At 41.1% G+C, this 14,610-nt stretch overlaps 1 protein-coding gene across 1 annotated transcript in view; it reads right to left on the reverse strand.

Moving 5' to 3' along the window:
- Positions 1-947: 947 nt before the first annotated feature.
- FLOT1 (flotillin 1) overlaps positions 948-14,610 on the reverse strand; it is a 45,329-nt gene continuing 31,666 nt past the window's right edge. The window contains exons 11-13 of the mRNA XM_089656930.1: positions 10,355-10,492; positions 7,736-7,900; positions 948-6,263 (exon numbers count right to left, since the gene is read on the reverse strand). Coding sequence (XP_089513056.1) covers positions 6,231-6,263; positions 7,736-7,900; positions 10,355-10,492 — 336 coding nt within the window. The 3' untranslated portion in view covers positions 948-6,230. The remainder of the gene's footprint in view (positions 6,264-7,735; positions 7,901-10,354; positions 10,493-14,610) is intronic.

A 14,610-nucleotide genomic window follows, 5' to 3' on the forward strand; every position in this document is an offset into this window, starting at 1 on the left:
ACCGAAGACTAAAAGTGAATGAATATGCAAAATTTCATCACCAGAACTGGACATAGAAGGGAAATCTTCTAGCAGGGACACGGACATGTAATAAAAGGGGGATATATCTGAATAAAGATACCTACTCTCTCGATCCGTTGTATGTACATGACCGGTAGTGGGATTTCTTGTATAAAAAGATTTTTAAAAAAATGAACAGGAGCTTTTACCATTTCATACTCTGTACAAGATGCAAATGTTTTAGCTTTAGTAATACTTTAATCTGGATCAATGATTCATAATTGATTGAAGCTATTAGATTAGCATCACAGTTGGGCAGGAAGCACTTCAAGAAGTCAGCAATGGCAGCCCCCCTATTTCTGTCAGCACAGGATTTCTTTATGGCTCATTTACAGGGCCACAGAGGTCCATACTGCAGGTTTATGAGCTTGGCAGTGACAAATGTTTCATGCAGCCACCATTAGCAGCCTATGCTTAAATAACAGGCTGACAGATGCAGCTGCTGTATGGACATTCCAGCATGTCTGATCATTTACATCCGTACAGGACAGAGGCACAGCTCTGGATACAGACAGGCAGGCCATACAGTCAATGCCATTACCAATGTTTTTTTAAACAGGCTGCTGGTAGTGGAAGCACAAGAAATCTCAGAGCTGGACGCAAACACATGCTGTGCAGACCCTGTGTGAATGAGCCCCCTAAAGTGAAGTGAACCTGTCACTACAGCCATTATGTTTCACAGTAAAGGCTCTATTGCTGCAATGTCATTGGCTGTATTTTGTGGACTCAACTAGGGAATTTTTGTGATGTGGACGCGTCTCAGCTCAACAATGATAATGTGTGCGTTTGAACAGTCACTGGAGTTTTAAACTTCAGTAGAGAGGATGGCAAAGAATTTCATATTCAATATTTTACATTAAAAGCTGGTAATTAAAATGGAGAGCATAAAAAGGTGTATAGTATATTTATTCATCCACCAAGACAAATTCTAGTATAAGGCATTTATCATCTACAGGCACACAATTCACAGTTTACAAGTGTTAACATACGAATAAGTAACAATATATTGTAAAACTAAGTATGATATAGTATGTATAAACATGAAAACATTCACAGACTATCCTGTAACTGGCACATGCTTGCTACACCAGTACAAGAACAGCCATGTTGGGGCTGTCACACAGGAAACAAAGGCAGGCAAGAAAAGGAGTGACCGTCACACGACTCACTGTTAGAACAGCTGTATTATACAAAGATTGTTCAGTGGGGAAAACCCATATGCAGCATCCATTGGGGGCTTCCAGAAGAAGAAAGAGCAGCCTACAGGGAAGGGCACAGTGGAATGATGTAGGATTGCAGATACCACTACCCATTGCAGGCCAGTGTCAGAAATTCTGATACTGAAAGCCAACAATCTGTGCAACAGAAGAGCAGAATTATTAGGAGTCAGTTGTACCAAAACTTTGTCATTTGTGGGCTGAGTTGGGGAGCTGAATTGCCCCATAGCTTCTTTAGTCTGTCCATCCTCAAGGATTCTCCCTGCTTTTGCTGGATGTAAAATGAGTGAAAAAAAAATTAATCTTGAAGCGTGAAACCCATCCGAAGTTGCTGTCAAAGGTGGTGGAACTAGGAATTTGGCGACAGGATCTTTATGAGCCAACAGAAGATGTTTCATTGTCCAACAGTGATGGTTACAGTCAGATTAGGAAAATGATTAGGTCCAGGGGTACTCTAGTTCACCAAACCACCAACGGCTGATTCCTTGATTCAATCAGCTGGGAAAGACCTTTCAAACTGTAACCCCCTCTTCAAAATAATATGGGCATGTCATGCTACTCCTCCTAGACCCCCCACCACTCCTCTCTATGATCTACTAATTCATGTGTATGGTGCCTTAACCCAAGTGATTTAAGAACCTGCAGTGTAATTCAACCTACTGGTAACTAAACATAGATAAAATAATTTGTTCTGGGTGAACTGACCCTTTAAAATACCAGAACAACCAGGGTCCTGAAATGGATATGTCGTCATCCCAACTTCCAAGCATCTGTGTGCACATCAGTACAGTATGCAGCCTGCAACAAATGGGTCAATTGATACCTACAGCCTTGCAAATTTAGTGTTTAACCACTTTGCAGCCATGCCAGCTGCCTCCTTTAGATGATGTAAAACCAGCTGGTGTATCCCACTACCTGAATCACCTACACTAAATGGCCTCTCCCAGTAGAAATTAACATTAGAATTTGTCATTTAAACATCTACAACAGAACGCAATTGTGTACAGATTTGTCAAGCGTGCTTAAACAGAATTGAAATTGCTTGAAATGTTGAATTACGCAGTGCTGGCTCATCCCAGCTCAATAATGACACATCAATAATGTAGGACGAGATCAATAATGCACCATTGTACAGTGTTCTACATTCTCAGATACTATCAGGGCTGAGTATCTTTTAATTCAAGATATGGAATCTTCCCCTGTACAAGAGTGTGTGATAGCTGCAGTGGTGGGGAGGGAGCTCAGCTGCACAAAGGATAGAGGGTCTGTATGGACACTCTGGCTTCAGTACACCTCCGAATGCGATACTTGCCCCAAATGTATGTACACGTTTCCAACAACAAGTACATAAATTTGCTATCGGCACCGACATTTGTTGTACAGAGGCACGATGTTCCATGAACTCTATAGAATAACGCAGACGCTTTTATGAATTCCCAACTGTGTTTCAAACTTGGCATGTGTCAACAAAAAGTTGTGTTAAAGACCAACTCTATACAAACTTTTTTTTTGTTACCTCTTTTGTTTTTTTTTTGCTATCTCTCTTCTTTTCCTGTTTGGATACCCATGATCTGGACAGGAAGCAAGCATGTGGGCACATACAGCAATAAAATACAGGCGGATGTTCTAAACCTTCCTCGCTCTACTAGGTAATTTGTTTTTATTGTTGCCTGTCCAAAAGTAGGAGAGAAAACAGGTGCAAGTACATGCAGCAAACAATATTTGTTCCACAAACAATTAATATATACATACACTAAAATATTGTATAACAGGGAGGGATGGACGATGCTATGTGTTTAATTTTGTATAAAGAAAAAAAAAAAAAAAAAAAAAAGTATAAAGAAGAAAAAAGGCAAGTGATTGTCTCTAACAAGCAGGGGAAAAAAAGATCAGATGAAAAAAAACTAGCCTGCCCAATCAAGCTTACAACTGACAGTTTTTTGTTACATGCCTGATAAAGTGGGTCCTGTGCCTTGACAGCTTACCACCATACTATACAATCACGCCCTATCTTGAAATATGCCGGAAAACATGCTAATTTCACTGGATCAAACCTAGGTCTGGTAAAATATGCGGTCTAATGCTAGCACAGAGGAATTTCAGGGTGGAGACGCTTGACAGTACCCCAAGAGTGCCCTCTGCTGGCTGAAATGATTAAACATGGCTTATCTAGCACAAGTGGCACAGGCATCTCTCCGATCTGAAGCCAAATTCACCATTGTGGTTGCTTGTTATTAGCAAACGGTCACACTAACAAACCACTCTGTATAGGGAAATAAATATCCATTCATTCAAGTTATACATTATTGGCATATGCCAGGAAACAGAAAGTTGGTGACTTTTTTTTACATATCTATGGTAATTTTACATAAGCCACTCATGAAACAAAAAATATTTTCGAATAGTAAAATACAAAATTAAATTTCGGAAAACAGATAAAAACAATATTGTATTGACAATCTTATAAAAACTACAAGAGAAAATCGACTTCATTCAGAGCACGTGCAACTGATTTCCAAGAAGCGGTTTAAAGGGTAAATCCACCTTTACAAAAAATATTAAGAAATGCACTTTGTTTGCAGATAAAAAAAATGTATTTCTTATATTTTTGTTAGAACCTGTAAAGCATTGCACCCACGATCAGCAGATCACGGGTGTAATGCCATGGTCCTGTAAACGGAGTAGCTGTACCTCCAATTCGGGCGGGCAGTTACACAATGACAGGAAGCTCAATGAACTACCTAGAGGACTCAACAGCACCCTGGTAGTTCCTTGAGAACTACAAGCGGACAACCACAAAATTCTGTCGGAACTTCTAGTTTTTCCCATTTACAAAATACTGTAAATGAATAACTTGGCTGGGCGAGCAGAACCCCGCAAGGCCACGTTTTTTTTTTCAGATTGTGACAGCTAGCACGGGAATGTACCCTGCTAGTTGTCAAAAAGAAGAATCCGGGAGGGGAAGAGCGGGGTACTTCTGTAACATGTTACACCCTGCCAAAGACGTTCTTGCAGCTCCAGTAGCCAGGCCAGTTTTTTGTTTAATCCCTGAGCAATACCACACCACCTATGATGTTCTTAAGTCTGTGCAGACTAACACCCCCATCACATTTGTAGCCCATAGGTCAGGACAGAAGCAGAAATGTTTTGGTGTATATTTCATTCGCTGGCTTCTGTCTCCAAGTTGAAACAGTCAAGACACAGTAGCCATCAGTTACCGGCAACCTTAAAGTTAAAGAGGTGTACCAATAATGTGTACTATTAATGGAACCTAAGGGCTCATTCACTCAGGCGCTCAACCCAATGCATACCCATTCACTTTCTTTGGGCTGTCCACGTGCAGCTCACCCGCAGTAGAAAAAAAAAAAAAAAATGAATAATAAAACAAACAGCTCTGGCTGCTACACAGGGATAAGTGCCTGTGTGAACAAGCCTTGAAGGATAAGTTCACTTCTAATTTATGTGTTTTTCCCACAGAACACCATCCTCATCAAACATCCCCACGGTAATGCAGACCTCAAACGCAGATGAATGGAGATTGCACTGCCTGGCCTTTCTAGGGTGGAGCAGTTTTTATGCCCCCTCTGGCGACATTTTAAATAGTCGAGCTTGCTAGCTTCTCTAAGGTCACCACATTAGGAAAGACTGTACGACTGCAGACTATGACCAAGTCCAGTACATACTGGAGGGAATTTATTAAATCTGGAGCAACTGTGTATGACAACCAATTAGTGTTTATCTTTAGTTTATTCAATTAAGCTTTGAAAATGAAAGGAGCCGATTGGCTGCCAGACACCACTACTTTAGATTCTGGCTGCTCCAATTTTGATAAACTCTCCTCATGGTTTTATTTACCAGACACCAGAAAGGATATAATAATTGCCCAGCACTGGGCAAGTCATAGAACGGGAATCTTCATTTGTCTGCATATGAGGTTGGGTAGGGTGGGAGCAAATCCTGAATTTTATATATTCAGGGAACATGACCTCAAGCTAGCAGGAGAAAAGTTCAAAACTAACATTAGTAAGTATTTACCTTCCAGCAGAGTTAGGGCTTGTTTAAACAAGTAGCATCCCTCTGAAAAGCGATCTAATGCTGTGTTTGCAAGGCAGCTGATATGTGTCACCCCCTCACTGCCTGTTTTAACTCTGTTAGCCTGGGCAGCAACCTTTTGCTTTGCACATGGTTGCAGGGCTGCCAAAGGAGGGTCAACCAGTTATTAAGTCCAAAGGTTCACATACTTTTTCCTCCCTGCACTGTGAATGTTTACATGTTATGTGCAATTAAACCATGGCAACATCTAATGTTTGTGTAGTATTATGTTCAGCAGACTGTGTTCTTCCATTGTGACTTAGATGACGTTCAGAGCACATTTTATGCCCAATTCATGCAAAACTCCACGTAATCCCAAGGGGTTCACATACTTTTTTCTTGCAACTGTATTTACAATTCCCTCCAGCCGCTGTGTTGGGTTACTTTTACCGAATCGGCTCTAATGTGAAAATGCCTGAAAAGGAGAACTCTATGTCTTGCTCAAAGATCCCCTTAAAATTCTAGAAAGGTAAAAGGGAGGATGCGAGTGGATGGTATGGGCAAAACATACAGTTGTCCTCACAGACATGTTTATAAAATCAGACCCATTCTTAGGATAAAAACACAATCTTATTACTGGCAGCTGAGACAAAGAAAAATGCTGAATGCCCATAACACAATAACTATAAAAACAATTTCTAGTCTTTGAAATGACAAGAAGAAGGCCTCAATCTGCTCCAGAAGGAGCCTGTCAAGCAAGCACAAGTCAGCTGTGGAGAAGTGCTTCTGTACACAGCCATAATACAAGGAGACTGATGTGAAAGACAAGGAGACAGCTGTTGTAGGCACCATAAGGAGAACAACAATGGTGTAAGACATACGTGGGATGAGGATATAGTGGGATTGATTGAATTTCAAGCGTTAGGACATGCGTCCAGGTTTCTTCTGCATATTCTGGAAAAGAAAAAATGTTTCCAAATAAACAGCTTGTAAAACAGTTTAGACTCTTAAAGGAATACAATAATGCAAGGTCCCAGTCACATTCACACCTATGTGTGCCAAGGTTTTCCATATTGCATAGTAAGTAAGCTCTGGACATGTCTTATGCAGGCCATAGATGGGTCGAAAATCGGCCGATTTTTCGGCCGAAAATAAAATCGGCCAATTTTCGGATCGTTAGTGGGCTATTTGTTCGGCCGTTTTTCGGTATTTTGGCAGATTTTTTTTATCGGTAAAGTTGGAAAAAAAAATCGTCCGATTTTGGCGGCAATGATGGGCAAATCGGCTGATTTTTTACCGATAAAAAAAAATCTGCGCATGAGAAGAGGAGGAAGAGGAAGAGGAAGAAGGGGGAAGGGGGAAGGGGGAAGAGGAGGAGGAGGAGGATGAAGGAGGAGGAGGATGAAGGAGGAGGAGGATGAAGGAGAAGGAGGAGGATGAAGGAGAAGGAGGAGGATGAAGGAGAAGGAGGAGGAGAAGGAGAAGGGAGGAGGGAGGGGGAGAAGAAGAAGAATTCCAGTACGGCAAAAAGTGTCCCTGCAGAGAGCTCCGCTATTTCTTTGACAGTTCTTTGACATTTACAGCGGTTGCAACATTGTATCTATTTGTTTCTGAATAAAAACATCTGTATCCTAAATGGATACAAATAGATACATTGTTGCAACCGCTATAAATGTCAAAGAACTGTCAAAGAAATAGCAGAGCTCTCTGCAGGGACACTTTTTGCCGGCTGTAGACAGGATGAAAATCGGCCGATTTTTTTTTACCATTGCTGGTAACGTCGGCCGCTTGAACGACCAATTTTTCGTTTTTTAAAAGAAAAATCGGCCGTTTTTCTCCCCGTCTATGGCCTGCATTACTCTTCCTTTCTCCCCTGCTTTGTGAGGCACATATGCAGAATAATTACTTGCATATCAGTTAAGGCTGGTCAGTGGCTGCATGTCCATTATGGATCACCAAGTAACAAAGCAAGAAAAAGAACGGCAGCCCACAAGCTCAAACCTCCACACAAAAATTATAACTTTCTTGGAAATCTTAAAGGGAATCTGTTATGATATAACAGTGGTGGCTGCAATTGCTATACTTATGTTCTATGCCAGGGAATCAATACGACTATGTAGCAATTGGATTCCAGATCTGCATAAGTTCTTCTGGGTCAGCGAGTAGAGGGAGGATGTTTAGTATAACAGTCAACAAATTTGTATTTTTAGCATAAAAAGTCAGTAATGACAGTCTCCACATTACTCTAAGCACAGGCTTGCTTTAAACATCCTACAAAAAGATTTATCTTGTTATTCAAGCCATATAGCTATAGCTGTGCAGGCTGAGTCAAACAGCCATCCAATGATAGTACCAGAGCTCCTGATACAACTTCAGAGATTAACTGTTCTCGTCTTCAGAGCAATTGGCTTATGGGAACTACTGACCTGATTGATGTTAATGCCGGTCAGTTTCTCCACTGTTTCTGGCAAGCGGTTTAGTATATCCAATACTTCTCCTGTAATCTTGGCAGCTCCAACCTCACTTCCACCGCTGGACACCATTTTAATCTTTTTCACTTTGGTTAAAGGTTTGCTGATCTCCTCGACAACCTGAAAGATAAATACCAGTGTCAAATACACAGCAATGCCAATTGATATGTTGTCCTGCCTTGTAATACCAATGTAACAAAAAAGGTGGGTTTGGTATTAAATGACTACAGTCAAAGCAAAACACTCATCTTAAAAAGTGGAACAATGGGCATGATAAAAAAAACAAAAAAAAATTATAAAAAAATATATACGATTCAGTTCGTTACTAGCAATAACAAAGCAGATTGTTTTTCTGAGCACCATTTTACTGAACTGTAATAGTATTCACTTAACTGCCAAGTTGCAAATATTGACCTTCCTTTCACTCCCCTGTAACTCATTACAGCCTACCTGGTACTTCCAGGAGAGAGTCCCTAGCCCTGTGTAAGCTCTAGCAAGGGTTAACTTCAGCTCACACAGAGCTTCTCCTCCTTGATTCTGCTAGCAAACAGGGCAGCAAAGTAAAGAAGGAAAGGGGAGTATATGAAGCTAAAGGGGAGCGGTTACCTATTGATTTGCACTACATGGGCAAAGCGCTCTCTCTCATTTTTGTAAATATTTTATTAGATCTTTTCATGTGACAACACTTAAGAAATGACACTTTGCTACAATGTAAAGTAGTGAGTGTACAGCTTGTATAACAGTGTAAATTTGCTGTCCCCTCAAAATAACACACAGCCATTAATGTCTAAACTGCTGGCAACAAAAGTGAGTACACCCCTATGTGAAAATGTCCAAATTGGGCCCAATTAGCCATTTTCCCTCCCCGGTGTCATGTGACTCCGTGTTACAAGGTCTCAGGTGTGAAAGGGGAGAAGGTGTGTTAAATCTGGTGTTATCGCTCTCAGTCTCATACTGGTCACTGGAAGTTCAACATGGCACCTCATGGCAAATAACTCTGAGAATCTGAATAAAAGAATTATTGCTCTACATAAAGATGGCCTAGGCTGTAAGAAGATTGTCAAGACCCTGAAACTGAGCTTCAGCACGGTGGCCAAGACCATACAGCGGTTTAACAGGACAGGTTCCACTCAGAACAGGCCTTGCCATGGTCGACCAAAGAAGTTGAGTGCATGTGCTTAGCGTCATATCCAAAGGTTGTCTTTGGGAAATAGACGTATGAGTGCTGCCAGCGTTGCTGTAGAGGTTAAAGGGGGGGGGGATGAGCCTGTCAGTGCTTAGACCATACGCCGCACACTGCATCAAATTGGTCTGCATGGCTGTCGTCCCAGAAGGAAACCTCTTCTAAAGATGATGCACAAGAAAGCTCGCAAACAGTTTGCTGAAGACAAGCAGACTAAGGACATGGATTACTGGAACCATGTCCTGTGGTCTGATGAGACCAAGATAAACTTATTTGGTTCAGATGGTGTCAAGCGTGTCTGGCGGCAACCAGGTGAGAAGTACAAAGAAAAGTGTGTCTTGCCTACAGTCAAGCATGTTGGTGGGAGTGTCATGGTCTGGGGCTGCATGAGTGCTGCACTGGGGAGCTACAGTTCATTGAGGGAACCATGAATGCATTGATGTACTGCGACATACTGAAACACAGCATGATCCCCTCCCTTCGGAGACGGGCCTCAGGGCAGTATTCCAACATAACAACTCCAAACACACCTCCAAGACTACCACTGCCTTGCTAAAGAAGCTGATGGTAAAGGTGATGGATTAGCCAAGCATGTCTCCAGACCTAAACCCTATTGAACATCTGTGGGGCATCCTCAAATTGGAACTTGGAGGAGCGCAAGGTCTCCAACATCCACCAGCTCTGTGATGTCATCATGGAGGAGTGGAAGGGGACTCCAGTGGCAACCTGTGAAGCTCTGGTGAACTCCATGCCCAAGAGAGTTAAGGCAGTGCTGGAAAAGAAAAGTGGCCACACAAAATATTGACACTTTGGTCCCAATTTGGACATTTTCATTTAGGGGTGTACTCACTTTTGTTGCCAGCGGTTTAGACATTAATGACTGTGTGTTGAGTTATTTTGAGGGGACAGCAAATTTACACTGATATAGAAGCTGTACACTCGCTACTTTGCATTGTAGAAAAGTGTCATTTAGTCAGTGTTGTCACATGAATAGAATATAATATTTACAAAAATTTGAGGGGTGTACTCACTTCTGTGAGATAGTGTGTGTGTATACATACATACCTACCTCTATCCATCTATCACCACACACCTAATCTTTCCAAATCACTATTTACCCCTCAAAGATTTTTTTGCTAGTGGCATCTGCAATTGCCTGCAGACATTACGGCTATTACAGATGGCTAAGGTCTGTGATCAGCTTAAACTAACATATTGCTGGGACATTCATACACTTGGAGTATTCAAAAGGCTGCTTTAATTGATCTTCTGTCAGTTCTGGATTTTGGCAACTATGCCATTAGAAGTGAACGCTGAGTAGGGATGTGTAAAATGATCATTAGAGAACAGAAACTGATGTATACACTCCAGTAACCAGCAAGGCATTATACCTCAGGCAGCTTCTCCAGCAACATGTCCACTACGGCAGCTTCCTGATATTGCTGGAAGGCTTCTGCTTTCTTCTCCATCTGCTCAGCATCAGCACGAGCACGGACTTCAATGGCATAAGCCTGAGCCTCTCCCTTTACCTGGAAAAATCAGAAAGTACAGTTGGATAGACATCCAAATTCTGAAAAAGGTGCACGGCATAGTGCCCGTTTATTGGGTTTTTAAAGCAGTAATGCCAAAGTGCATTAGCAAGAATTACTAACATCCATGCTGATGACGAGACCTGTAAAACAAAGTGGTGTCTTTGTTACCCTCCCTATTCTAAACAGGCCAAGAAACCAAGGCTTCACAGAGCACTGCAAGTTATATAAAGTGAGCAAGTGTACAATCCAAACGCACACGCTCCTGCCTATAAAAATGGCGTTGTGTATACATTGGTGCTGCAGCGACTGTCGGCTGGAACCGACCAGAATCAGCAAGGGAGAATGTCACCAGCACAGCGATGATCACCAATATGGGTCCAAAAGTTTTAATGAACAATCACATAGTTACAGCAAGGCAATGTTTCGGAGTCCTGCAAGCCACTTCATCAGGCATGTGACATGCCTGATGAAAGGGTCCTGCGAGACTCTGAGACATTGCCTTGCTGTAACTATGTGATCGTTCATTAAAACTTTTGGACCCATATTGGTGATCATTGGTGTGCCGGTGACATTCCCCCTTTTATAAAGTGAGGGCACAGCAAAAACTCAGTGCATTTGGTTTCAGCTTGTATGAGTGAAACACTGGATGGGTGTGTACGCGTGCAAAAAGAAAACATGCAAAGCTGAAACAGGTGTTAAAAACACAAAGTAAAACATGTAATTAAAAAAAACCCAGAAGCCTAAAGCACCACCTGCTGGCTGAAATTATATGAAAAATGAGCAATGTGTTACATTAAATATAATATAAATATATATAATATATACTGTTTTTTTTTTTAGCCTCGACCAATGAAACCATATAAGGTCGGGTGAGCATAGAGAAACCAAAAACACCCTCCACTAGCAAAGTGGACTGAAAGTATGTATGTTCATTCTTTTATTTAACCCCTTCACGCCGGATCGTCCCGGCGTGAAGAGGAGTTCCTGCACAGAGAGGTGGGCGGGACGGGGCGTGGCTTAGTGTCATGTGGCCGCCGTGACGTCACGGCCGGTCACATGATCGGGAAAGGTCCAGATCGAAAGAGCGGACCGGGACCTTGCATGAGTACCTCACGTGTGCTGGGAGCGCGCAGGGCGCAAGCACCCAGCACATATGTTTTTTGCTACATGAACGCAAATGTGCAGCCGCTCGGCGTCTAGGCCCAGACGCCGGGAGGCTGCACACTTGCGTGCGGCCGGCGTGAAGGGGTTAAGGCTGTACTGAATAGACACAGCCCTAACACTTCTAGGTAGCATCAGAGCTTGTTCACTGCCTGCTGTAATCCACACAATCCTAACTGCCCATCACTACAATGGGGTGTCTCCTTAGCCAAAAAGAATGGTCAGCCCTCTTAAAAAAACAAAACAAAATAAATAAAAAAAAAAAAAAACACTCATTCAGTTGTAAGAAAGGGGATTGAGAGTTGATGCAGGTATGTGCGGGAACCTCAAAGTCCCTGTAGTTTATTTCTGCTGCAAACTTTCTTTTTTACAGTGACAGTCTCTTTATGAAATTGGAAAACCTCCAATACCCTCCCATTACAGACCAACAAAGTTCTCCCTTTTGATCAACAAGCAGTGTGAACAGCAATTCTGAGTGGCCCTCAGGTTAATTCCAGTTAAACCTGCTTGGATTTCTATATTGCTGCGCAATGAAAAGCAGTTTGTTGTAAAGGGTGAAGGTCAAGCAGTTCTACCTGCATGCAACCTCAGAGCTGCTGTGTGACTGATCTGAATAGCCGATGTGTAAACCGATGTTTACTTATGCAAGGCAATACACTTTACAAAGCAAAAAAAAACAAAAAACAAAAACCAATATGATAGAATTAGATATTTAAAGTACTTTATTGTCTTATGTAATGTGCTATTTCTGTATAGAGTGAAGGGGTCTATTATGCCCTTCAATATCATAACCGAATAGGGCATCGATTGTGTATAGCAGATACTGCACATTCTAGCAATCTATAAAAAAAGTTTATACAAAATCCACACTATGAATCCTAAAGTTTGTGGACACTTGTCTAGCATGCTTATACTGTGTACTTTTGATGGTCATCACATTTCAATTGCGAAACCATGGGCATTATTATGAAGTTGAGCTCCCCCTCCACCCCATTCCTCCTCTTTGAGGCTATAACAGCCTCAACTCCTTGAAGACTTTCCACAAGTTTTTGCAGTCAGTCTGTGGGAATTTACGCTCCTTCAGCCAACAGAGTATTTGTGAGAACAGGCACACTGATGCTGGATAAGAGATCTGTCTCACAAACAATTTTCCTAATACCACCAAACATTTTTAAATGGGTGGGTTCTGTGCAACCAGCTCCAGTTTCTCCACATCAAACTGGACATACCATGTCTTTATCAAAAATAAAATATGGAAAAACTAGACTGCGCTACGTAATATTGTAAATCTAAATGAGTGATGTCAGGTGCATAAGTATTTTCTAATCAACTTTTCACAGAGGAAACACTAATAAATGTGTTGCTATCTACCCTATCACACCATATGTAGCATTAAATGGTTATGAACCCAGAATGTCAGGTGCGTTGGCATTCATGTGCAGAAAATATCATAAACAAAGTGCCTTTACATATAATGCATATATAACATACTCATAAAGTGACCATGCAAAATGATGTACCTCAAAAATAAAGTGCAAATATAACTCCGTCACTTTTAACCAGTGGTCTCCAAACTTTCTAAACAAAAAAGGCCAGTTTACTGTCCTTCAGACTTTAGAAGGGCCAGAGTGCACAGTGGGAGTAGAAAATGTCCCAGCGTCAGTAGGAATAAAAAAAGAAAAAAATTACATAGTGCTTGTAGTTTGAGGAAGGAGGAACGGCGCCCCATCCCTGGTGTCAGGGGGAGGAACGGCACCCCGTCCCTGGTATTAGTTGGAGGAATAGTACCCAATTGTTTATATCATTGAAGTCAGTGGAAGGAAATATGCCCCATAGTTGGTGGCAGTGGAAGAAATGGTGCCTCCTTGTTGGTGTCAGTGGGAGGAATAGTACTCCGAGGGTGGATAGAGGCATGCAAAAAGCTGCATTTGGCCCACGGGCTGCAGTTTGGAGACCACTGCTCTTAACAATAGTGTGTATATAACATCATAAAATAATTATAATGTAACATTCCCAAAATATCTTAAATAGATTGAATGTACAAAGTCCAAAATTCTTAAATCCTCTTTCTTTGAGTGCACCAGCAACGCTTGGTGGGCTGATTTATGATCTTACCAGCAACATCTTTTGGTGAGTTGAGGTTGGTAGAATTGGTGACAGATAAACATATTAGTGATGATTTAAGGTGCAACAGAGAGAATTCACAGTAGATTATATTATTATTACACAGAATTTATATAGCGCCAACAGTTTGCTCAGCGCTTTATAATATAACGGGAGACAATACAGCAACAATACAGTTCAATACAAGAGGGATTGGAGGGCAGTAGATGAAGAAAATTTAATTTAATTTTTGAGAACGTTATGATACACGGTGGTGGTGCACTAAAAGAAAGAAGATTTAGGAATTTCGGACATTGCACATTGATTTAATCTATTTTAAGATATTTTGGGACTGTTACATTGGTGCATATATAACATCATCATAAAATAATTACATTGTTAAGAGTAACAAAGTTACATATGCACTTTCACTTAAATTTTTGAGGTACATATTTTTGCATTGTCACTTTAGGAGTATGTTATATATGCACTATATGTAAAGGCACTTTATACTTTTTGCACAAATGCCAATGCACCTGGCATGGTAGGTTCATGCTATTTTTTGCACTTAATGCCAATGCACCTGACATTCTAGGTTCATAACCTTTAATGCTAAATATGGTGTGATAGGGTAGACAGCAACACATTTATTAGAGTTTTCCTAATATAGTGTGAAAAATAGATTGATTAGAAAATGCACCTGACATCATGCATTTAGATTTACAATATTATATAGCGCTGTCTAGGTTGTTTTTTATACGTTTTAAGTTGATATATTGTCAGCCAAATATCTGCTGTATTTTTGTAATTTGTGTTTTTTTTATTGGTTTACATTGTGTTTCCTTGGCACG

This window comes from Staurois parvus, unplaced genomic scaffold (genome assembly GCF_062004578.1).
Source record: "Staurois parvus isolate SC_StPar_1 unplaced genomic scaffold, SC_StPar_1.0 ptg000950l, whole genome shotgun sequence".
Classification (NCBI taxonomy): Eukaryota; Metazoa; Chordata; class Amphibia; order Anura; family Ranidae; genus Staurois; species Staurois parvus.